Genomic DNA, 23023 nt, shown 5'->3' with positions numbered 1-23023 from the left:
TATGCCTGGCTTTCAGTCATGATGTATCAACAGAGCCTCTATGTATCAGTTACTGGAGATGGAGGACAGGGGAATGTCCCTCCATTCATGCCTTGCTTGTGACCACCCAGTCATTTGACTGGTTTCTGTTGAAAATGGGACGCTACAGTAGAGCGACCTTTGGTCTGTCCTAGCAAAGCAATTGCTCATATGCCCTTTACAAGCTTTTCACTCTGGAGTCAGCTCAAATAGTAGCCGGAAGAAGACAGCAAGTTTAAGATTGCTCATGGGGTGGAGTGGAGGGTGGATCCATTGTTTGCTGTAAATATTTATCCCTCTTCACTGTCAGAGGAAAATAAAACTCTGGTATGCTCAGTAACGCATTCCTTGAGTGTTCCAAAGTTGGGCAAAGCTATTGGGTTACTTTTTCTTCCTTCCACGTTTAGCTATTGTTTTCAAAGAGATACTTATCCAACTATGATGACTGACCATCAATAAAAAAATTAGTAATCAATTAATGTCAGTGTTTTTTTCCTGGGGGGACACAGGGGGACACATACCCCTAAATATTTTGTGAATCTAAGTTTGGCCTCATTGAGGGGCAGTATTTCAATATGAGTAGGAAAATGAGAGTACCCCTAAACATATTTTTAGAAAAACAGCACTGATGTCATTCATGATTAAGGCTGCAAGCCTTTGTAACGCTTACCCATGATTAAGTTCCACTGAACTCAACAGAAATGACTTTTGAGGAGACATGCAGAGAGGAGTGTGTCCTGCACACATTTACTTGGAAGCAGGTAGGCTGTATTGAAATGTGGGACTTAAATCTTGAGGAGGTAGGCACAGACTCACATTGTAAATTGAACAGAATACGCCCTACAGTCCAATAATTCTCCAAGTGATTCTTACTGGTTTACCAGGGTGGTTAACCAGGAGCCCTTCTGGTGTTGATGGACTACAACTCCCATCACCGTGGACCACTGATCACGCTAGCGGGGACTGATGGGTGCTGGAGTCCAATGACATCTGGAGGGCCATAGGCTCCCTAGTCTTGTTCAGTGGGGTACCATTTTATCCAGTGGAGAGGACCAATCTTTTAATTTCCTCATCCTCATCATGAAACTTTCAAAAACCCTGGAACTTCAGCACTGTTCATCATCATATAAGCATTTCTGCCATACTTTTTTCCGTGAATGAAAAATTTAGAAGAAGTAAGAAGCAGACAGGCACAAAACGAGGAGCCACACTGTGTTTTATCTTTTATTTCCAAATCTGTTGCTTTCATGGTACAATTTTACATGGCTGGGGAGGACGTCCACAGACCTCTCTCTGCCAACAAACTGGAGAGGGGGAGGGAAAGACGAAAAATAGAATTAACCAACCAAAACAAATGCTCTCCAGAGCCTAGGCCACCACATGTACAATCAAAGAACCGCTCTGCAGATTCGCACGGCAACTTCATCTCCCGGGAAAGAGACGGGGATAGGGATTGCCTCCTCCCAGGAACATTCTGAGCTCTTCAAGGCAGTGATAAGAGTGCCAGCTGTCAGCAGCAACACAGCAAACAACTAGGAAGGCATGAGAGAGGCTGACACTTTTGCCTATAGCTCAGTGTCATTCTTTTTGGCACACATCTCTGCGAAGCGTTTGATGAGTTTGGTGGATCCTTTCCTTACCCACAAAGAGGCATGCAAACCTCTCGGGCAGAAGTAGCGCCTCTGAACATGACCCATCTGCTTTCTTCCTCAAACTAACAAACAGGGTTGGTGTTGTTAAAGGAGTGCCCTGGTAGACCAGGACAATCTGCACACAGCTTGGGTGGGTTTGATGGCCTCGCACCCCTCCAAGACAAAACCATGTTCAGCATGCTGGGAAGTAGAAGTGGAGGTTCTGAAAATGGAAGCCTCCTTCTAAGAAAGATCTGTACTGATGCAGTTATGTGTGTGTGTGTGTGAGAGAGAGATGAGGGCTTTCCTTTGATGGCATGGCCTCTTCTAGATATTGAATCGAACCCACAAGAAAACATAGCCACTCACCCAATCAAGCCCTTCCCGAAGAGAGAAAAATCAGTTTAAAATGAAAACAGAAACTCCAGTATTCCACCAACCCACCAACTAGCTTTCTTTTCTTTTCTTTTCTTTTTGATGATCAATAAACATTGCAGACATCAATTGAATTATAAAGAGGGTAGAAAGTACAAACAGCATCCAAAGAAAGTAGGAGACAATCTTTCTTGAGATCAGTGGAACAAAGAGAAAATCTGGATCCTGGTTTGGCTATATATACATACACAGACTGAAAAACCCCCAGTGTAAACAAGCTCTTTAATGGAGCCCAACAGGTCACATTCAGGGATGATGAGTACACAAAGGACTTTTGCATTCAGCACGTCTGGAATGATTTGCACTTTTACATGAGAAAGAAGTTGCATTTCATTTCTTTTACATATTTGCACAAAAGCATGCCTGGGTCTTTGCTTGCTTCTCAGCCTCATTTCCTCCTAGCTTGATTCTTATAAACAAGTAAGTTCTGCTTAATTTTTTTTTCTGGGCCCAATCCCCCATCTTCTGCCTTTGCAAGGGTCAGTGATAACTGTGCCCTCTGCTTGGCAGCAGAGGTAGATTGCCACCTGCCTCTTGGCTTGGCACATAATGGTTTCCTCCAATTCTACATGGGAGGATAAAGGCAGCTCTGACCAAAAGCTGGAGCAATCCCACCTTTGCTCAGGCAACAAGTGGGAAAGGTCAGAAGGCTAACGGGAGCCCTTTCCCTCCCAGGGTAACAGACTGTGGAATGTATTTGAGAATCATTAAAAAAGAAAAACCCCATTCCTTTTTCTTAGTCACAATTAGACCAATCAAAAGGCGTCTGGCCTGAGCGAGTGGAAGGGGTGGCCACAAGCCAGCTGCCACCCACCTTGGACCATCACAGAAAAAAAGTCCCCCAGTGTAAACATTAAGTCAGTTTTGTTTAACATTAAGCTGTAGCATTCTGTGGTAATAAGGCAGTAAACGGAGCATTGTCGCCGCTGAAAGTGAGTTAAGAGACATCAACATGCAAGGGAAGCCTGAGATTGGAAGTAGATCTTATATAGCACCAAAAGACCAGTTGCTTCTCTTATAAGCACAATCCTCTCGGCCACCAGAGCTAGAAATTTAAACATTCAGACAGATATGTGGTACACTCCTGTGTGTGTGTGTGTGTGTGTGTGGTGTTATTTGGAAGCAACCTTCTCAAATTATCCCTGTATTTGGAAGAAAACAAATTTAACATATCTGGGAGGAGGCTGCCTTCTCCCTAACTTGGAGATTTTAATGGACGGTTCTGCTTTCAAACAGGCAATTCTTGGTGATGGTTCTGAGAGAACGCATTGCCACAAAGGGACTGTATCACTTGCCGTTATGAACATTCAGGTCCTACTCTCTGATCTGGGTGAGGGCAAGGGTTTTATTGGTTGTTCTGCAACATTTCCTCAGTGTCACCACATTATTGCTGTCTGGAAAGGCACTCTTCCGCTCTGGCGCAATAAAAGTGGGGCACTTCTTCACCTACCTCAGCCCATTTGTGGAGTGAAAAGTCACAGGATTTCTGCAGGAAGCTTATGGGACACACACCAACTTGTTTGTCTACCCTGAAACTTTTGCAGGAGCAAACAGTACTGGAAGGGATTGCGTATTACTGCCCTGACACCATCATGAGTGCAAATCATCATGAATGCACAATGAAAAGGTAATCTGGAGAGGCGCAGAGTCCTAAGTGGAGTTAAACATCACTAGTGCTACCCCACTATTGCTTTAAAAAAGTGTGGTTAAAAAGAAAACAAACAGTTGTGCACCGAGACCCCAAAATTAACTGGGTGCCCTTGAGAGGTGACTAGACTGCCACACTCCTGGGACAAAGAAGAAATGAGTATATGGGCACCCAAAGGAAGAGTGGAAGAAAGTGTGAAAAGCACATTAGAATTACAGGTTGTTGCTTTATGTGTGTTTGTGTGCATTTTGCATTTCTATTTCAATTTAAATAAACACAAGTGCAGTGATGAGGGCCGTTTCTTCTAATGCCTGGATTGAAAGGATGGCTTTTGACAGCAAAGCAGCTTTTCTGAATCTTTTAAGGCCATTGAGAGCTATAATTTGTTAAAAACAAAAGCACCTGGAAATGCATTTGGTTTAGAGCTGGAGGTGTGTGTGTGTCCATGTACAACTACATACAATGATGTAAATGTTTACTTCATTTCAAGACAAGAGAGAAATGCTTACAGTCTAGGGAGTAAGAAATCATGTACTGTACTGTGAAAAAATGAGCAAGTCAAAGCTATTGACTAATTCTGGAATAAGTGAGGCAAAAGTGTACAGTTAAAATGCTTTGGTACTACTGTAATGAGACTTAGGGCTACAGTCCTTATGCATACTTACTCACTAGAGAGTAAACTCCATAAAAATAGTGGGACATTTCCATGCAAACAATAGGATTGCACCATAACATGTATAGGATTGCGCCATAACATATATAGGATTGCACCATAAATCACAACTGGATTTCACTAGTTTCTACCTAGAGAACATATTTGTGTTGTTTTGTATATATGCACACCAGGACATGAACTGCTAAATGAAAACGATGAATGAAGGATTTCCTCCCTTGTTTAATTCGGTTGTGGTCTATAGCTCATATTCGTAGGTTTTCTAGATCCGTATCAGTATCCAAACTGCAGAATTACAGAGAGAACTCCTGGAAGATTAGCACTTGCTTATGAATGCCAGGAGTCAGTGGCAGACCTGAGCAGCAGCATGAAAGGTATGGAGAGATGGTGGAAGCAAGTCAGGTGCCACTTCTGCGTAAGCTTGGGGTGCCACTCTGGTACCCTTCTCCAACCTGGTGCCCTCCAGATGTTTTGGGCTCCCATCGTCCCTGACCATTGGCGACCATGGTACTGATACTGATGGGAATTGGGGAAGGCTGGCACTATGGGATAAGCCTCAGATTGACATAGATACTTCCTGAGTAATCAAGAACCTCACCACATGTGGAATACATCAGTGGTATAGCATACCACAAATATAAAATAATGCTATTCCACGGATGGGGAAACCATTGAAGGACCCTTTTAAAAACAAGGTTTTGAAAATAATGCAGAAAAGCATCCTGTCAGTTTAGGCCAATCACTGCCAAGATGAATGAGATCAGCATCACATTAATGGAATGTCTGGAATCCTCAGAATGCTTTCTTCTTCATTTGATGAGAGGGAACATGCAGAGGTTTGGTGGAAGGAAATAAGTTTTCCACAAAGGATTTCTTTTGAAACCTCAGGGCGGGGGTCCCATTCAAAATGGGATGCTTTGGAGAATTCTCCAATCTCTCTTTCAGCTTTTAGTGAAGGTTGCCCATTTCCCCCCCCCCCCACACACCCCAGGCAGGACTTCTGAACTTTTGTTTTTTAAACATATCATTCTGAATTTTTCAATGCTGTGTGATGCCAAAAAAATTCAGCAGGCGGCTGTAGTCAGGGGTAGATCCTGACCTGCTAAATTCCTCCTGCTGTTAAATGTAAGAGCCCCACGGGGGGGGGGGGGGGAAAGCAAGCCACCCTGTTTTCGAAGTTGTGTCCTAAACACTGTATACCATGACATTCACACTCAGGGCCCAAGGAATAGGAAATTGGTAGGAGAAGGTAGGCTGACAGCGAAGCACTGTAGTTAATGCCCTTGTCAAGAAGGAAGAAAATGAATGAGAAAGAGGAAGAGAAAGGCAAGTTTCTCATGTGCACCATGGCTGGATCAAGGCTACATTTAGGAAGATGCACCTTAGAGGGCTCAGATTCTTCCATCTCTTCACTGTCAGCCCAGCCTCACAAGACGGATGGTTCCCAATACCCACTCTGGCTGCAAAAATGTCTGAGAAGAGGATGGAGGCCGTGTATGGAAGAGCATATAAAATATATGCGAGGCCTCTAAATTGAAGCAGTAAAGCTGTGCCCACATGGGGAAGCATTCACAAGAGCTCCACGAAAGCTCCTGGCTAAGGGAATGTGGGAATTTTGGCGCATTCAAGGGTCCAATCACGGGACTGACGGCTTGGGCCAGTGGTGGGTGTGTTTGGGCCTGCCCCTTCCCCAGCAAGATGGCTGCCACTTAGTGCTGCTACCGTGAGGATGTCAGACGGGGGCCTGCCTAAAGGGCAGTCTGAAGAGGGCCTTCAAATGATCTGTCGCTCCATTTTTCCTACCCTGCAAGGCCCTCTGAGGAGCCCTCACTTGGAGAAGAAGCCTGCATAGCATCATGCCACAGTTCGGACATTATCACTGCCAAAGACAAATGAGATCAGCATCACGGCAACGGAAACAGCAGGACCGTAAAAATAACCATAGAAATTTCTCTTCTCTCTGATTACAAAGTTACAAAAATGTATAAAAAACCCCTTCCCGGACCCTCCCACCCTTTCACGGTTGCACAGAGTATAGAAATGTATCAGAAAGGAAGATTTCAATTGGTCTGGGTTGTTGTTGTTGTTGTTTATATGATTTGCTCATGGTGTGTTAACTTCCCCACCTCATTCCCTCGGAGCAGGGAGAGTGGCCAGTGTGGCACAGAGGTACCCCCCCTTCAAAGACACCTTTCTTCCACAGCCAGGTCTTGCCTGACTCTCGGCCCACGAGTTCTCCACGTGGTTGATCTGGGCCCCCAGTCAGCCTCAGTCCTTCCGTGGTAGGTGCCCTGAGGGATTCCCAATCCTCAGCTGGAAGTGCCTGGCCCCAGCAACCATTCCTGCTTCTTCCTTTGTTCTCACAGCAGCTGGACCCCTCAGGAATGACCTTCACTTCTTGTTATTCTTTGCAGGGGGGATGGGAAGAAAGGAAAGATATAATTAAGATGGACACTCCTTTCTTAAGACTCCTAAAAACAGAACATCTCTGTTCAGAACGAACTGCGTATATGAGTTTAAGGAAATGTGCCCCCTCCCCAGATTATGCCAGCAATTCTGCACAATTTTCCAACTTCCTGACTGCTTCCCAATTTTCAGCCAAAACTTCTCCAGCGAGAATTTTCAGCTCAGTCCTGCAACTGATGGGGCTTTTAGACCACACTGAGTGGTGGTGAATCCTAAGCACCTAGTTCAGGGCAAGAAAATCACAACCCTTCCTGAAATGCGAATACCTTCTCCACCCCTGAATCAAGATTTTCTCTCGTTCAGCTGTTTTCTCTTCAACAAAGAGATCCACATTTCTAACTTCACCCACCTTACTTGATAGGTCACAGGCAACATGAATTGGACCAAGGAGGGGGGAAATGCCCCCTCAGAAAGGAAGCCACTTACTCTGAGTCTGGCGAGAGCTCGGAAATACTGTGGGATGTTGCAGAGCGAGGTGGTGAAGGGCACGGCATGGATGGTGTCGAGGAAGTCTGGGCCGCGGAAGGCGTGGGTGTGGTCTGTGGGCCTGAGGGCGTGCTGGATGATTGCACAGAGGACAGGACAGAGGAGTTAAAAGATGCTAGGATGGAAGAAAGGATATCTAATTGCTCTGTGGAGGGGTGACGGCTGGGGATGGCTTCTAGATTTTCTCTAGAAGGGAGCCTCCTGGAGAGGAGTTCAAGGTTTTCCCTGGAAGGCTGCTGTCTGGAAAGAGGCTCCAGGTTTTCCCGGGAAGCCTGCCTGCCAGGCACTATGTCCAGATGCTCTCTGGAATTAGATCTTCTGGATAAAAAGTCCAGCTGCTCTCTCGACGTCTGCCTAGCTGTTGCCAGCTGCTCCCTCAGAGGCTGCTTCCTGGAAAGCAGATCCAGCTGTTCTCGAGAAGGGTCTCGACTTGGCAGTGTGTCCGTCCGATCTCTCGAGGCTTGCCTGTTCGGCATAGTGTTTAGCCATTCCCTAGAGAACTCCCTGACTGCTCCCCCACAGTCTAGTGGTTCTCTTGACCCAAATCTACAGGGCAAAGTATCTAGATGGTCTCTAGATCCCTGCCTCCTGGGTAGGGTGTTCCCGTGATCTCTTTGATCCTGTCCAGAAGCTGCTTCTGCTACATTTTCTTGAGACCCATGCCTGCTGGGTATGCTTGCAAGGTGCTCTCTGGACCCGTGGCAGCTGAGGATCGTGTCTAGGTGCTCCCTTGACCCAGGCCTGTTCAGGATGGTGTCCAAACGCTCTCGAGAGCTGTGCCTGCTGGCAACTGCTTCGAGACACTCGCCGGAGATGTTGCGGCTCAGCTGCTCTCTGGACATCTGCCTCCTCATCAGCATGTCCAGCTGCTCCCGGGAAGAGTAGCGGCTCGCGGGCTGAGAGAGGCTGCCTGCCCCCGAATAGATCCTGCCATAAGAAGCGGCAGGGACGGCCCGGTGGCCCAAGGTGGAGGTTTTGTACCAGGAAAGGTCATTGGCCATCCTGCCCACGGAGGGCAGGCCTTGCAAAGTCGGAGGGTACTGGAGCCGATTCTTCAGGATACCTAGACAATGTAAGCAAAGCAGAAGGTGAGAAGGATGAGACTCTCTCCCAGGGCTCTCTCTGAGAGCTTCCCATTGGCAATGCCCATCCTATCTATAGTCATCTTACTCTATCCTGTTTCCTAATAGCAGGTCACTTTTGCATTTCTGTTGATAGGAGAAAGCTTCCTTATCCTACATTTACTCTTCTCTGTAAATATCCCTCCTCTGGTGTCTCTCTTATGACCTCTTCCTGCTGTTTCTGCTTACTTGAAGAATACCTTATCCTTTGTATATCCACTCAACTGCTTCAGTTTGTGGAATTAGCATTTAACAAGTGATATACAATGTTGGAAGGATTCTATCCTTCATTATGGCAGAACCTACACTCTGGAAATCCCTGTCCACGGAGGCACCTTTTCTGTATTTTTGGCATATGCCAAAACCCTTTTTTAATGCTACCCCAGACGTGTTCATTTGGCATGTGTTATAACATGCAATTGTATTTCATTAGGTATATTTTTAAATTGGCTATTTTATTTAAAATCTAGGCCATCTTGTTTTTAACATCTTGTGTTTGCTGGTGTTTCAAATGTATATTTTATGTAAACTGCTTTGTGGCTTTGATGATTAAGCAGTATATAAATCCTCTTACGTGAAAAATAAGGAAGGTTAGTGGATGACATACTAACCATTGATAATAATACATTTACTAAATTTATTAGCCATGTGTTGTAGTTGTATTTGAGCAGATTATTCTGTATTGCGACACAGGAGTTTGTTTATTCCAAGTCAGAACACTGGCCCATTTATCTCAGGATCCCCTTCTATACTGACCAGTAGTAGCTCTACCTGTTTGAGACAGGAGTTTTCCCCAGCCATTTCTGGAGACATCAGGGATCTTTCTCATTCAAAGCATGTGTTCTAACACTACACTATGCCCCTGACTTTCCCTGGACCCCAAGCTACCCAGCAAGCATCATGGATGAGTAGGGATTTGCCACTAGGCCATCTTAGAGGCCCATTTAGGCCTGGGTCACTTCTTTCTGAGCTTCTGAGCCATAATAAAGGCAGCGACAATAAAATTATGACACATGAAAACAAAACAAGGTGCTCCCCCTCCCTGGACAAAAGAAATAAAAGAAAAAGGAGTGAGACATAATCTGAATAGCTTTAACAAATTCATATTTCTGTGCAAATGCACTCATTACGGAGGGAAATATGCTTTTGTGGAATTTCACAGATGATAATGATTAATTCAATTTATATACCACCCTTTATCCGAAGATCCCAGGGAGGTGTACAACATTAAAAACATAATTGACATAGCATAATAATAAAAGACAATGCAACAATCACGGGGGGGGGGGGGGGATTCATAATAACAGCTCTAAGCTGATGAGTGTGACACAATTTGATCCACTACTCATAAAAGCAGCTGTGATGCTTATAAAAAGTCAAAAAAATCAACAAGCATCTGAATGGGAAGCCTCCTTTGAGCTTGAGGCCTGGGCCACATGGCTCTCCCACATTGGCCCTGCTTGCCACTACAGCACACTGGCTGCAGTTCCGTTTCTCTTACCTTTCCGCTGCCTCTGGGTCTGGGTGAGGGAGTTCTCGTCGCCACTGGTCAAGGCCAGGTCCGGCTGGTTGTTGTTGGCAGCGTCCTTACTGGCATCGAACCCAAGTTTCCGCTCAGAGCCCCATTTCTGGAGGGAGCAGGGGTGAACTTCGCATTCGCCCAGTGCTGGCCAATAGGACATCAGGTCATTGCCATCTACGTCTAGAGGGAGGACATGGCTGGTATATTACAAGGCGGACAAAGAGCATCTCAGCAGATTAATGTGAGAATTCGCCAGGGTATTTGATTATGTGCTGTGAGGAAGAATTGGTTACGTTTTTCATCCTTTGCAGTGGATGGTGCAAAACTACTAGGGATGTGGCACATTGCCAGCTCCCCGCTGTGTAGCACCCACTGCATGCTGCTCAACTCTGGGGGCAGAGAAATAAGAAGTGCCTGGATGACACCTGTACTGAAGGTAATATACAGACCATCAGGTAACGCCCCCTTTGGGATGTTTGCAGAGATCTCAGAGTGCCTGCATGAGTTGGAAGAGATCATGCAAGAAGACTAAGACAGCAATTAAGTATTTAGGTTAATTCACATGCACAATTATTTTTCTTCTTCGCAGTGAATTAGGGCTCCTTAATCTTAAGAGGAGCTACCCACAGGCAAATCCTTGACCACTGGGCCATGTGGGCTGTGGATTATGGGAAATGGAGTCCAAGAGACCACAAGATCTACACTCCTGTCTTAAGATGTGCGTTCCATGTTTTGTAATGGGCCCCGACATGTTACACAGTGCATAGCTCAGAGCTTGTTGCCCAGCTTGGCCTGAGAGTCAAGGTGTTTCTCTGCCCAGGGGCACTTACCTTTGGGTGTGGTGTTGGAAGGGTTGGTGAGGAGCCTCTCGCTGTGTGCTGCCCTTTTGAACTGGCGCTGGAACCTGCCGCGGAGATGCACGTTTTCCTCGCTCTCTGATGATGGAATCGAGAGGCTGCGCTCTTCGTCAAGAGAGAGGTCGCTGTCCGAGTCAGAGTCTTGATCTGCAGGGAGATATGTAACACATGTGAAGAAGGTGGGGTTGAGGGAACAGCTTTTCAAGTGATGGCTAATAGCTTTCCAGTACATAAACTGCCCTCTCCTGAGCAAGCTGAAGTTATGAACTCTGCCAAACTGGAACAGTGGGTTGGTCTAGCAGCACATACCATGTCACTGGTTCAAAGCCTCTAAAGGACAAAACATTAGAATGGTGGTTCCCAAATGTTTTGGGGCCACTGTCAGGGACTGGTTGGATGCAGAGGAATTGTGGGAAGAACCAGCTGAGGAACCCCGAAGGGAAGAAGGCTCAGAGCCCAGGAAGTGGCAGTGGGACAATGATGAGAGGTCAGAGGGAGAAGACCAGGAGGAGGAGGTATTGGAAGCTGAAGGGACAACAGGGCTGTGTGAGCTGGGAGAGTCTGTGTCAGACAGCAGTCCAGGATCAGAGGCAGAAGCTGAGGCAGGAGAAGAGGGAAGCTAAGAGGCAGAGATGAGTCAGGCTGGTGAAGAGTCACAAGTGTCTCCCCCTCCTGCTGTGACAAGATCCCACCCACTGGTCACCCAGAACTAGAAGAGGCATGAAAATATCAGAGAAGTTAGTTTTGCACAGGCGCAGTCTCAGATTGCTAAGGAAAAATCCTGGAGGGGAGGGAACTTGCTACTTCTTCCCTTCCCTAGAAAAGTCTGCTCACTTAGTCACTTGCCCTTGTTGCAGGCCTGGTCAGTGCTCAGTATATATAAAGATATGTCAAGATGACATACAGCATTGGAAGATTTCTTTTTAATTTGGGATCTGGAGACACCCCTTCATCTTTGACAGCCACAGACTTCCCCATCAGAAGCAGGCTCCTGGATTTTGGCCTTACCTGGTCCTGCGTCACGATGAAACATTGCTATGTCAAGGTCTGTTGGACCAGCATGGTTGAGCAAGTTGTTATCCAGAGCAGAGCCTTGATGCGCCATCATGTTCTCTCTGAAACTCGTAAGAGAGAAATACTCAGAACTCTCGTCTGTCTCTTCAAGTGAGAGGTCAGAAATCAACGTTGGGAAATGCACAGTGGTAAAAAGGTTTGTTAGACAGGCCTAGTTCATGGACACCTATCATAGGGTGGAATTCAACATAGTGCTAAGCAGATTGTTCTGTCAACGCAAGCATTTCCACATGCCTGATGGAACGAACTCCCCTCTCCGGTCCCACGTGCTGTTCTGGGAGTTCTCTCAATGCTTCGGAGCAAATCCTTGTGTAGTAGGGAGGAAAATTGGGGAAAGCGCCACTGGGCTAGTGGGATTCCTTGCACTAGCTTCTGCTAGCAGAACTGATTAAGAATCATAGAACTGTAGAGTTGGGAAGGGACCCTGAGGTCCAACCCCCTGCAATGCAGGAATTAGTTGAATCCAGCCCATAGTAAAAGTATAGTCCATGAGCTCTGTTGCTGGGTTTTTAAAAATATTATTATTATTACGAGCTCTCTTCTTCTGGGAATCTCTTTTCTGCATCAAGAGAGAAATGTGGAGGTGAGCGGTGTTTTTTTGAGGGATGAGAGGGAAAGAACCATTCTGATCTGCATTGCCATTCCATTTGCTTTCATACCTAGCCTCGCAAACAGAGGAACCGCAATTAAGTCCCAGGGGCTGCTTTGGTTTCCAGTGGAAAGACTACCCTTCTCAGCATGCAAGTGCCTACAGCTGGGGGTGGTGCTGGGGGTGGGCAGGACAGAGACTCATCCCTGCTGCTGCTGCTTACCTGAGGTATCCCCGCTGGCTGGAATGGGTCCGAGCTGAGCGCACACTGCTGACAGAAGAGATGGTGGAGGCTCCCAGGGTGATACGGATGAGGCCGCTTTCCTCAAAGAGCGCTGTGTTGTTGTAGGCATTGGGACCCTGGAGTGGGAGAGTGGGGGGGGGGGAAACACACACCACAGAGTAGCCTCTCTAGGAAGATGCCTGAGGCGCTTCCATGCCAACCTGTCAAAACTGGCCTGCCCAAGAGTGGTTCAGTTCTGGATTTGACCTTCAGACTGGAAAAGGCTCCCCTTGCCCCGGATACACTAAAAGGACTATTTCTTTTAGAAGTAATGCGGGCAGTAGGAGGAAGGCCTGAACCCCTTCAAGGATGCATGCCTGGGATAGGCCAGGTGACTACAAGGCAGTCCTCCTGCACTTTTTGATCAAAGTGTTAAGGTCTCTTTCGGGAGAGGACAGTATCCTAGGCTTTGGATGGAGCAAGTTATCCTCCCATCTCCCTTAACCCAACAAGTAAGATCAAACGCAGCTCCCACCTGACCGCTTCTGGTGGATTCCTCGCCCTGAACCTTCTTGCCAAGGCAGGCTAGTTTCCAGGCTTCCTGTACCTCCTTGTTCAGCACACAGAACAGAATCAGTACTGCCAAGCCCTGGGGGGGGGGGGGGAGAGGGAAGAGGGGCTGTGAATCTGAAACTTAGGAATTGTGTTACGCTGTGTCAGGCCATTGGCATTCTGACTAGAAGCAGCTCTCCAGATTCCAGGCAGCTGTACCTGGAGATGCCAGGGGCTGAAGAGGAATCTTCTGTAGGCAGCACATATGCTCTGCCACTGGCCTATGCGCATTTACTGAATCTGAGCCACAAATGCCATTTACGAGTCACCAAAGATGGACCAGGAAAGTGGGGTGCGCACCATCCACTTGTCCTGTCTTGCATGGCATATAGCCATCCAAATTCTTCCTCTGTGTTACGGAACATGCACAAAACCACTACTACATAAATGCTGAGTGTTAATGATCTAATTACCAGAATGACTACATTAGCTTTCCGCTAGAGGGAGCAATTAGTCTCTATGTGAGCTCAAAGATAGGAAAACTCTACATAGAAGCAGGCAAATATGAATCATCATATAATCTAAACATAAACTACAGGAAGCTCTGTGAGTATAGAGATCTAACAAGACTACAGCAAATCAGAAGTACTGAAATAAGCATACAGCCACCACGGGTATCTCAAAATGCCTGCAAAGTCACACGATATTTAATCTGCCTTTAAGTAATATTTTGCAAGAATCTTAGCAAGTGAATTCCAGGGTGGTGGTAGACTAATTTCTGTCCCCCCTCTATATGTTTCACTCATTAATTCCTTGCTTCCTATTTAATTTTTTTCATGCAAATGCCTTTTGTAAAAGCTTTAATGTATGTACAGTACTTGAAAATAGGGATGTGCAAATCTGGTCAATTTTGTATTCTCTGTTTTTGACCACCGCCAGTCTTAAATTCAGTTTGCTGCATTTTCAGTTTGCAATGTGTTTTAAGGAAAATTCCTCATGTGCATTTTGTACCATGTATTTTGGTTGGAGAAATCCATGGCAAAATTTGGAAACAGCATGCATTGTTTTGGAAAATGTGAATTAGGTAGGTTCATATTAAAAGACAAAATGTCTTGCTTCTGGACTGGAAGGGCTGCCATCATGCATTGCTTGGTATGTTAATCACCACACACTTGCTGGCTGATATATCGCCACTTACAAAGCATGTGCAATTTACAACAAATGTGCCAGATGCGTTTGCAATTTATTTAGATCTGCACACCCTCAAACGTAATGTAATAGAGCAATCACACCAGATTGGCGCATGTGACTTGATCAAGAGAAATTTGCAACCAGTTCTGTGAGTGAAGAAGGTGTAGACTTTGACACCCAAACCAAATGTGGTTCGTTTGGGGGAACTGGTGATAATTAGTTATGTTCTGCAGGATTGCTCCCACCAGAAGCCACTATCCTCTTTGTCTGCTCCACCATATCCTGATTCCTGCCTAACCATCTCTATCCTAGCGCAGAGAGTTACCTGAAGGCTGCAGAGGACAGTGTAGAGGTAGTGGAAAGCCAGGACACTGTTGTTGACAGCCAAGAGGCCAAAGAGCCAAGCAGTGCTAATAACTAGAAGCAGAACGAAGGAGCTTCGCAGCGTCATACTGGAGAGAGAGAGAGAGAGAGAGAGAGAGACGGAGAGAAAGAGCCATCCAGAAGGACAGACGCAGAGGTTAGAATCTGTGGTTGAGCTGCAGGGCAAGAGACACTAAGGAGGGTCACAAACCCATTTCTACACAATCCAGCCACACCCATAAAATGCTCTGGGAACAGGCTCCCAAGAGGGCAACTCTTTACTGCTGAGGGCGCAGGGTGTTTCCCTAACTCACAAAACAAGTGACAGCGGCCAATACTAGCTGAGTACTGACAAAACTCACCACTCCTGCCTCAAGCAATTTCAGTTGTGGAGGAGGCAGACAATCTAGATGACATTTAGAAGGAGAGCATCTCAAGGCAGAATGACAGAAAAGTGGAAGGACACTTATGGGGAATGGAAAAGTGATGCTCAGGCACTATAGAGCACGTTTCTGTCTGAGCAGATCATTGTGATAAGTTAATACTCACAGAACCGATTTCTTCTTGGCTTCCTTCTGGCCTGGTGAGCACAGCATCTTTGCAACCAGCAGAAACATCACCCCATTCATCTGGAAGCAGACTGGCTAGTTAGGAACAGGCACTCAAGGGGAAAGCTCTGTTTTGTTTTATATTTATTGTCTATATCCCACCCTTCCTCACTTTCATGATCCTGCTTGTCAACACTGCCCACACTGTCTTTGAGGACACTGTATTTGGTGTGCATTGCACAGCTGGCTTCATTAGACTCTGCAAAAGAAATGCTTTGTCTCCCCTCTTCTGACTCCTCTTCCGATTCATGGGACAGGGCAAAAGATGAGAAGATCGCCAAGGATGGGGTCACAATGCTTAAAGGCTCACAAGCCCCCAGAGTCATAAACTGCGGAAAAGTACATGAAAGTTGAGCTGGATCAGGCCAGGAGCCCATCTGTGTCCAGCATCCCCAAACAGATGCCCACAGGAAACTTGCAAGAAGGACTTGAGCGCCAGAGCACTCTCCTCTCCTGAGGTTTCCAGCAACTGGAATGCAGAAGCATATTGCCTCTTACACTGGAGCAACAGCTGGTACCAGTGATAGCCTTGTCCTCCATGAATCTGTCTAATCCTCTTTTAAAGCCATCCAAGTTGGTAGCCATTACTGCCTCCTGTGAGAGCCAATTCCATAATTTAACTATGTGCTCTGGGAAGAATTACTTTCTTTTGTCTGTCCTGAATCATTCAACATTCAGCTTTATTGAATGTCTGAAAGTTCTAGTCTTTTAAGAGAGAGAGAGAGAGAGAGAGAGAGAGAGAGAGAGAGAGAACTTTTCTCTGTCCACTTTCTCCATACTGTGCATTATTTTATTCACTTGTATTATGTCACATATTTCTAGAGACTGGACAGAAATGATAAAATAAGAATGAAGGGCCAAACTGGGGGGGGGGGGGCAGGGGGAGAGGAGAGAGAAGAAAAATAAGTGCAACACTAAACATTAATGACAGGAAAAGGAAGCAGAGGTACAGCAGAACAGGGACCAAATATGCTGAACAAGGAAACGGAAAGGCTACAGCATCCTGGCAAAGAGACTGAACAAATGTGAGAAGTGCTTACCACAATGACAACAGCAACGGGCCCTGCAAAACTCCAGATCAGTTTATCATGGATGGAAATCCAGCAGAAATCTGGATTCCCAAAGCCCTCTGGATCTAAGCCAACAGATAATCCTGTCCAAAAGGAAGGAAGAAGGTCAGCTGAACAATGTATTATGTTCTACATTCCTAGTCAATATACTTTCCACATCCTTGTAGGTCAATGTAAACCTGCTTCCTCTGTTCTCCTTTGATCTCCTAAGCTTCTGATGCAATCATGAACAGGAATGCTACAAACAGAACTCTCCAGTGGTCTTGCTTCTGAAAAGGCTTTTATACCCCAGGAGGCTCATTTCTATGACAGAGCCTCTGATCTGTGAGACTTGCTGCTGACTAGCCACACAAAAGAAGACCTGAAGTCTTGGCTCCCCAGAGACATAGGCTTATGACTGACACAAGCAGTTACCTGCAGCATTTCAGCTGAGCAACGGCTGTGGGAACTGGGGCGATCCACACTGCAATGCCTGCAGCTTATGCATAACGTCTTGGTCACATGGCATTGCAGAAAAGGCACGGTTTGAAGCACTACTGTAGGTTTGTTCCAAACTAAGCACGTTCTGCATGTCAATTGCCAGGATACATTTCTTTCTAGAGGCTGAGAGAGAGAGGGAAAAAGGAAACCCTCACTTCCTAAACACATCTGCACTTACCAGTGATTATAGCAGGGACACCCCAGCCAATGGCATAGTAGAACCTCATAGCTCCATAGTTGATGTTGCGGGCCTCCGTCTGCATGCGGTAGATGTGGAGGCCTTGCACAAAAAGCCAAGCAAAAGTCGAGAGGAAGAAGTAGTGCAGCAAGATGGCAATCACAGTGCAGAAGAACTGAAACAAGCAAGAGCACCACAATTCAAAGGCGTCCTCTAAAATAGTGTGAGTAGCTTGCCCCTGATCTGAAACTAATATTGTACAACATTTCCCTCTATTGCTTCAGGAGCCCAAGACATTTTGTGGCTTAAGGCAAAGCACAATATGCCTCCTCCAAAATTCCATATGCAGCAGCTGACAGGTTTGGCAGCTGAATCTTATTTCAGTACTGGCAGTGGGACAGTGTCCTAGACTAAGAGCAGCAGTCTTAGTTGGGGGGTGCAGACCGTGTGGCACACATAGCTCAAAACCTCCAAACATGCTGAACCTAGGACTTGCCTCTTGCTCCTCCTCCTCTCACCTGGTTTTCAGTGCGGTTGATACCCAAGAGGAAGAGCAGCTCAGAGAAGAAGAGGGTGACCGAGATGTTGCAGTGGATTCCCCGTGTGTTGGACTTGAGACCTTTCAGGCATATCAGGAAGGAGAAGGCCAGCAGCAAGAACAGAAGGGAGAGGGACACCAAGGAATAGGTCACAATGGCCAAAGTCTCCAGGTCACCTTCCAGTTGCTGCAAGGAGAAACCAAAGGCAAAAGGAGAAGTCAGAGAGGAAGCACACAGTAACCTGATGGGCATGTTAACACCAAGCCATGGTTTATTAACCATGGTTTACTAAACACCAACAACACTCTTGTGGCTCCATGGTGTTTCCTTGCCAGCCACTCCTGGAAATTAGACCTCCCACTCATTCCCTGCTTTATACATTGTACATGAGTAAACAAACATGGCTGTCTCTGACTCATCTAGTTTGGTCTTCAGCGATACCAAGGCCCACTGTTTTGCTTTTTATCTCTGGCCTCTCTGATCACACCTCACTTATCACTTTCTAGATCTTGCTGTGACCTTGTCATCAGAATTACCTCTCGGTGGGAGCTGTCCATCAGGACCCCAAAAGTGCCAAACTGTGAGCAATGGCAGCGAACATGCGTGGCGTTTCGATAAACAAGATCACAGTCCCGTGCTGTCCAGAAGCCAGTGGGCTCAATCCTGCAGTCACAAAGAAATCCAAAAAGAGAGGCCTCAAAGGAAAGAGTCTTCAAGGGGACATTTTCTTTTAGAGGCAGGCATGAGGATACTCACTGAGGATCTATGAATTATGCTTGAATTATCGACCTTTTCGGGTCAGACTCAGGTCCATTGATTTTAATGCATTTTCTCTGAGTATAACTAACAATAGCTATCACCCTATATCTTTAAGTTACTATGGAGGGTGCCTGTGAATGGAATTCAGCAGACTGAGGTGAACAGTCCATCAATGCAAGGATTTCTTTTTGTGCCGTGGAATCTACCCCCACCTCTTGCCGGCACACACACCCTAAATCTTTTCTAGGGATTCTCCCCAATGTTCTGGAGCAGATTTGGGGATGGCGCAGGGTATGTGCAGGGGGAGGAATGCTTAACTGTGAAAGCTGAAGCTGTTCCACATGCACAATTATTTACTTGAAGACCGCTAATTGTATTTATGCTTTTAATAATTTTTATGTCCATCATGAAATCCATTGGGCAAAGGGTGGCTTAGAAGCATTTCAAATGAATAGAATAATGTCAAGGGCCTCCCTCAAAGTAAAAAAGGAAGCAAAGGATGGCTCCCTGGGAAAGAGGCAGCAAAGCAACTTACTGGCTGGAGTGATTCCACTGGACACAGAGGGGCTTGCTGCGGTTGGCTGTCTCCAGCAGGCGGAATTCTAGCACTAACGGGGTCGCCAAAGTGCTCTGGAGGAAAGTGTGGTTGCTGAAGACAGACACACTCACTATGGGGGAGTTCATAACAGGGTTTTTGGGCAGCCTGCAAAGAACAAAGGCAACTTGTTACTTGATGCCACCTGGCAACACCACTGCACCCAGACTGGTCCATGCAACGGGAGAGTGGGCTACTGCTGACCAATCCTCGACAAACTGTTTATGGTCCATTCAAGTCGGAGTTGTAGGACTTGAGATGGTAGCAAAGAGCCTAGAAGAGGAGTAAGCAATGAGTGGTACCTGAGATTGCGCCGATCCACCTGGTAGCGGGCAGGAAGAAGTCCTCCTAGAGTACGGTAAATTATGAGGATGAGGATGGTTACAGCAGGCTCAGGTTCCGGCAGGAAGTGCTTGGGAGGGGAGGTTTCCACAGTGTCATTGGTTTCACTGTTTACCAGTGTCAGTGCTGCTGTGCTGGGAGCTGGAGCTGGGACGGCAGAACAGAAAGGAACCAATGGTATGCACCATTTTGAGGCAGGACAGAAGAGGAGAGAGGTGCCTAGCGTTGTGGTGGTATCATCTCTCATGTTCTTATACTTTGACTGAGCTGAGCCCATTGAGCCCAACGGGCCAATCCTTTGCTGCAGAAGGAAATTCCTCCCCCTTCAACACAGGGGTAGGGAACCTATTTGGCCCAGCAGGCCAGATATTTATCTCCCTCTAACCCCAGGAGTGAATTCTTGACAGATGGGCGAGATCACACACCTGTCAATCATCTGACATCATAGTGACACCAAGTGATTGACTGGTGGGTGGTCCTGACCACTTGTCAAAGTCAACCAGTGGGGTGGGCACGGGGTGATAGTGACCAAGCAGCATTGAAACCCCCCAACCAATCACCTGATGGGCAGAGGGTTCAAGTCTGCTTTCTTCAGGCATTGACCATCAAACCCTCCCATCTGCTAATATCATCCACCCATTGAGCAGAGGTAATCTGATTAACAAGGTGTGGTTTCACAAAAACGGCAACATGGGCCAAATTGGAATCCCTGGTGGGCCAAGTTCAGCCCATGGGCTAAAGGTTCCCCACCCCTGGTCCCAGAGAAGAGCTGTCTTTTTGTTGCTCAGAAGGTGCTGCTCCCCATCAGAAACTTCTCCTGGGTCTTTCTCTCATGGGAAGCAAAGGTCTTCTTCTGTTACAAAGCCAACTGATCATAAACTTCTAATAATGCTTCAAGTAAATTAAACAGCCCTTCTCCAAGGCTCCAAAAGAAGAATGGGAAGCTCTCTGAGACATCCATGAGACATCCATGAGACATCCGTCTCTTTCCCCGGAGCACTGCCCAAAGGAACATAAATGGGTGCCCAGTGCAACCTGAATGAAGCATGCTGGGAAGGAGGCAATCACTTCTTGGTTACCTTGATTACCTTGCTCTGGGCCTGGTGGAGCTCAGTCACTTACCTTCCACTTTGTGGGGTGTAAGGACTGAGAGGGGAAGCACGACGTGGGTGTGTGGGTCCCACATGACCTGGCCACGGAAGAGGGTGCTGTGATATCGGGGGTAACGCCTCCTGAAGTGGGTGTGGTTCTCCATGCGGTCAATGCTGAGCACTGCATAGAGAGGGAGGGAGAGAGAGAGAGAGAGGAGCAGATACGAGGTCTCTGAGTTGGCCTATCTGAGTGAATGATGAGAAATGAAAAGGGCCCCTTGGCCAGAGAGATGCTTCCAGCTTCGATGGAAAAACATGCATAAGGATCAAGTAAGGCACAAATATGCTGGTTTATGTTTACTGGTGGAGCATGTTTGATGCTCTCAGAGCTACTTTCCACAGTGGTTTCTAGTAAATAGATGTACATGGGCAATGTGGTCATAGGCATCTGTTTGTTAAGAGAAGGCCTGCTTTGGGAGGTTTCCTGCCCAACTGCAGAAAACATACCTGTATTACTTCTGCATGCATGAGGAGTGAAGCACCTACATGGGACGAAGCCAATGGCTTGCCAACACTTGCCCACAAAACTTAAAAGGAACAGTGTAAGGCAGGCCAAGAAATGCCTGACCTCCCACTGGTGTGGCATTCTAGCACTCCACTCCACCTGTGCTGCCTTGCTCCCATGATTGAGCCTGTGCTACTCCAGCTTCTACCCCAGAAACCCAATGCATCCTCAGCAAGCCCATGGCTGCCTGCAAGTCAGGAGTTCACAGATGGTGGCACAGATCATACAGATCTTCAGGGTGGTCAGTGAGCTGCTTGCGGCCTTCCAGCAACACCTCCCCTCCCCACGCAGTGCTTCTACTTACCAATATTGGGGGTCACCACGCCAACAGGGTTGAGGTAGGTGAGTTTCATGTTGCTGGCCAGTGTGCCTGTGTACTCTCTCAGCTGTTCCATCAGTCCTGCGCTGCTGTGGTCGTTCTGCAACAATGCTTCCCAGTGCTCTTGGTTATCTAAGGCCAGCACCGAGCTGCCGGCCCGCAGCAGGTTCTACAGGGCAAAGATCAGAGGTGGAACATCAGAGGATGTAGAAATACTCCTCGCACAATGGGCTGCATCCCACTCAGTGCTACTTAGAATAGACACAAAGAAATTAATGATCCAAAGCAAGTCATGTCTATTAATTTCAGCAGATCTGCTCTGAATAGGACTCGCGTGGGACACAACAACACTGTCTTTTAGAAGGCTGCAGTTTCCAGAACTATTTGGCTTTTAAATCATTTATTTCATTTGTAGCCCACCTTTCTTCCACGATGGAGCCCAGGGGAGCATACATTGGTTCCCAAGCAATCTCCCATCCAGGCGCTGACCAGATGGGGAAAGGCTGTATCTCGTGGCTGAGCACGTATTTTTAATGCAGATGGTCTCAGGTTTAATCCCTGACATCTCAATCTTAAACTGGATGGGTACATGGATCTTTTAGGTGGGAGGCTAATCACAGAAGAAAGATAATAAATTGCCTTTTCAAATCAGGCACTTCTTCTTGTCTAGACACCTGCCTCAAGAATCTATTAGAGGCTACTTGTTTTGAGGCTTTTGGAAACTGCAGACAGTAGGTGCAAGAGGCTTTATTTCAGAATTATGCAAGTGTTGTATAAGGTGGATTTGGGGTGGAGGGAAGACCCGGGTAAAGAGGGGGCAGTGGAGGGATGGCTGGATATTTGAAGAGCAAATGCTTCTAATCAGAGTCTTTTCCTATAAGCCCGTGAGCAGATGGGTATACCACACAGGAACCAATTAAAAGTATGTGTAGAAAGGGCAATGGGAAATGTGGGAAAGGTTGCGAAGAAAATAAGGAGATTATTTTCTCATGTGGCAGTCGTGCAAATAAATAAAACAGCGCAAAGGAAAGGGGGGTTTGGATAAAACAAAACAGGTGAGAATAAATAAAGGGCCTCTAGATTCACAAGTTATCCCGTTGAAATGGTTGTTTGAAAGAAACATTGCTGCTGTGAGAAAATGCTCGCAGATAAGGTGCACACAGTGAAAAGAAAGAAAAAGAGCACTTGTGGAAACTTGGCACTTTGCTCCAAAACTCCTAATGACCACCCCCAATGGCTTCATATAGATGCTAAATAACACTGGGGACAAAATGGTGCCCTCTGGAATCTCTGTGCTGTGGGTACAAAGAGCATTCCCCAATGTTACCCCCTGGACTTGAACATGCTGGTGGAAGAGGAACCACTGTAGTACTCAGATACCTACCCCAGAAGTTGATGCAGGAGGGCACCATGGTGAAGGGTATCAAAGGCAATAACATAATGCAATAACATTGAGGAAGCATTGTAGTATAACCAATGAAGCAGAATGGGGAAGTCCAGTGTAACTCCATCCTAGTATATACACCTCACTTGGCTGGAGTTTCTGCACTGCAAAATTTGCACTAGTACGAATTTCAGTTTGTGTATTGATTTGGAAAGTGCTGATTAGGTATATTCCCCTTGAAATG

General features: G+C 46.5%; 1 protein-coding gene across 1 annotated transcript in view; it reads right to left on the bottom strand.

Annotated features, from left to right (window-relative positions):
• Nucleotides 1–1229: 1229 nt before the first annotated feature.
• The window catches only part of CELSR3 (cadherin EGF LAG seven-pass G-type receptor 3), an 87216-nt gene continuing 65422 nt past the window's right edge, over nt 1230–23023 (bottom strand). The window contains exons 20-36 of the mRNA XM_080996631.1: nt 21381–21564; nt 20543–20692; nt 19381–19567; nt 19019–19186; nt 18261–18387; nt 17704–17910; nt 17186–17360; nt 16498–16610; nt 15399–15478; nt 14812–14938; nt 13279–13392; nt 12744–12880; nt 11866–11972; nt 10831–11004; nt 9980–10180; nt 7298–8420; nt 1230–6811 (exon numbers count right to left, since the gene is read on the bottom strand). Coding sequence (XP_080852757.1) covers nt 6784–6811; nt 7298–8420; nt 9980–10180; nt 10831–11004; nt 11866–11972; nt 12744–12880; nt 13279–13392; nt 14812–14938; nt 15399–15478; nt 16498–16610; nt 17186–17360; nt 17704–17910; nt 18261–18387; nt 19019–19186; nt 19381–19567; nt 20543–20692; nt 21381–21564 — 3402 coding nt within the window. The 3' untranslated portion in view covers nt 1230–6783. The remainder of the gene's footprint in view (nt 6812–7297; nt 8421–9979; nt 10181–10830; nt 11005–11865; nt 11973–12743; nt 12881–13278; nt 13393–14811; nt 14939–15398; nt 15479–16497; nt 16611–17185; nt 17361–17703; nt 17911–18260; nt 18388–19018; nt 19187–19380; nt 19568–20542; nt 20693–21380; nt 21565–23023) is intronic.

The sequence above is a fragment of the Podarcis pityusensis genome (genome assembly GCF_964106645.2).
Source record: "Podarcis pityusensis genome assembly, chromosome: 2".
NCBI lineage: Eukaryota > Metazoa > Chordata > Lepidosauria > Squamata > Lacertidae > Podarcis > Podarcis pityusensis.
This window is presented reverse-complemented; position numbering and strand designations above follow the sequence as displayed.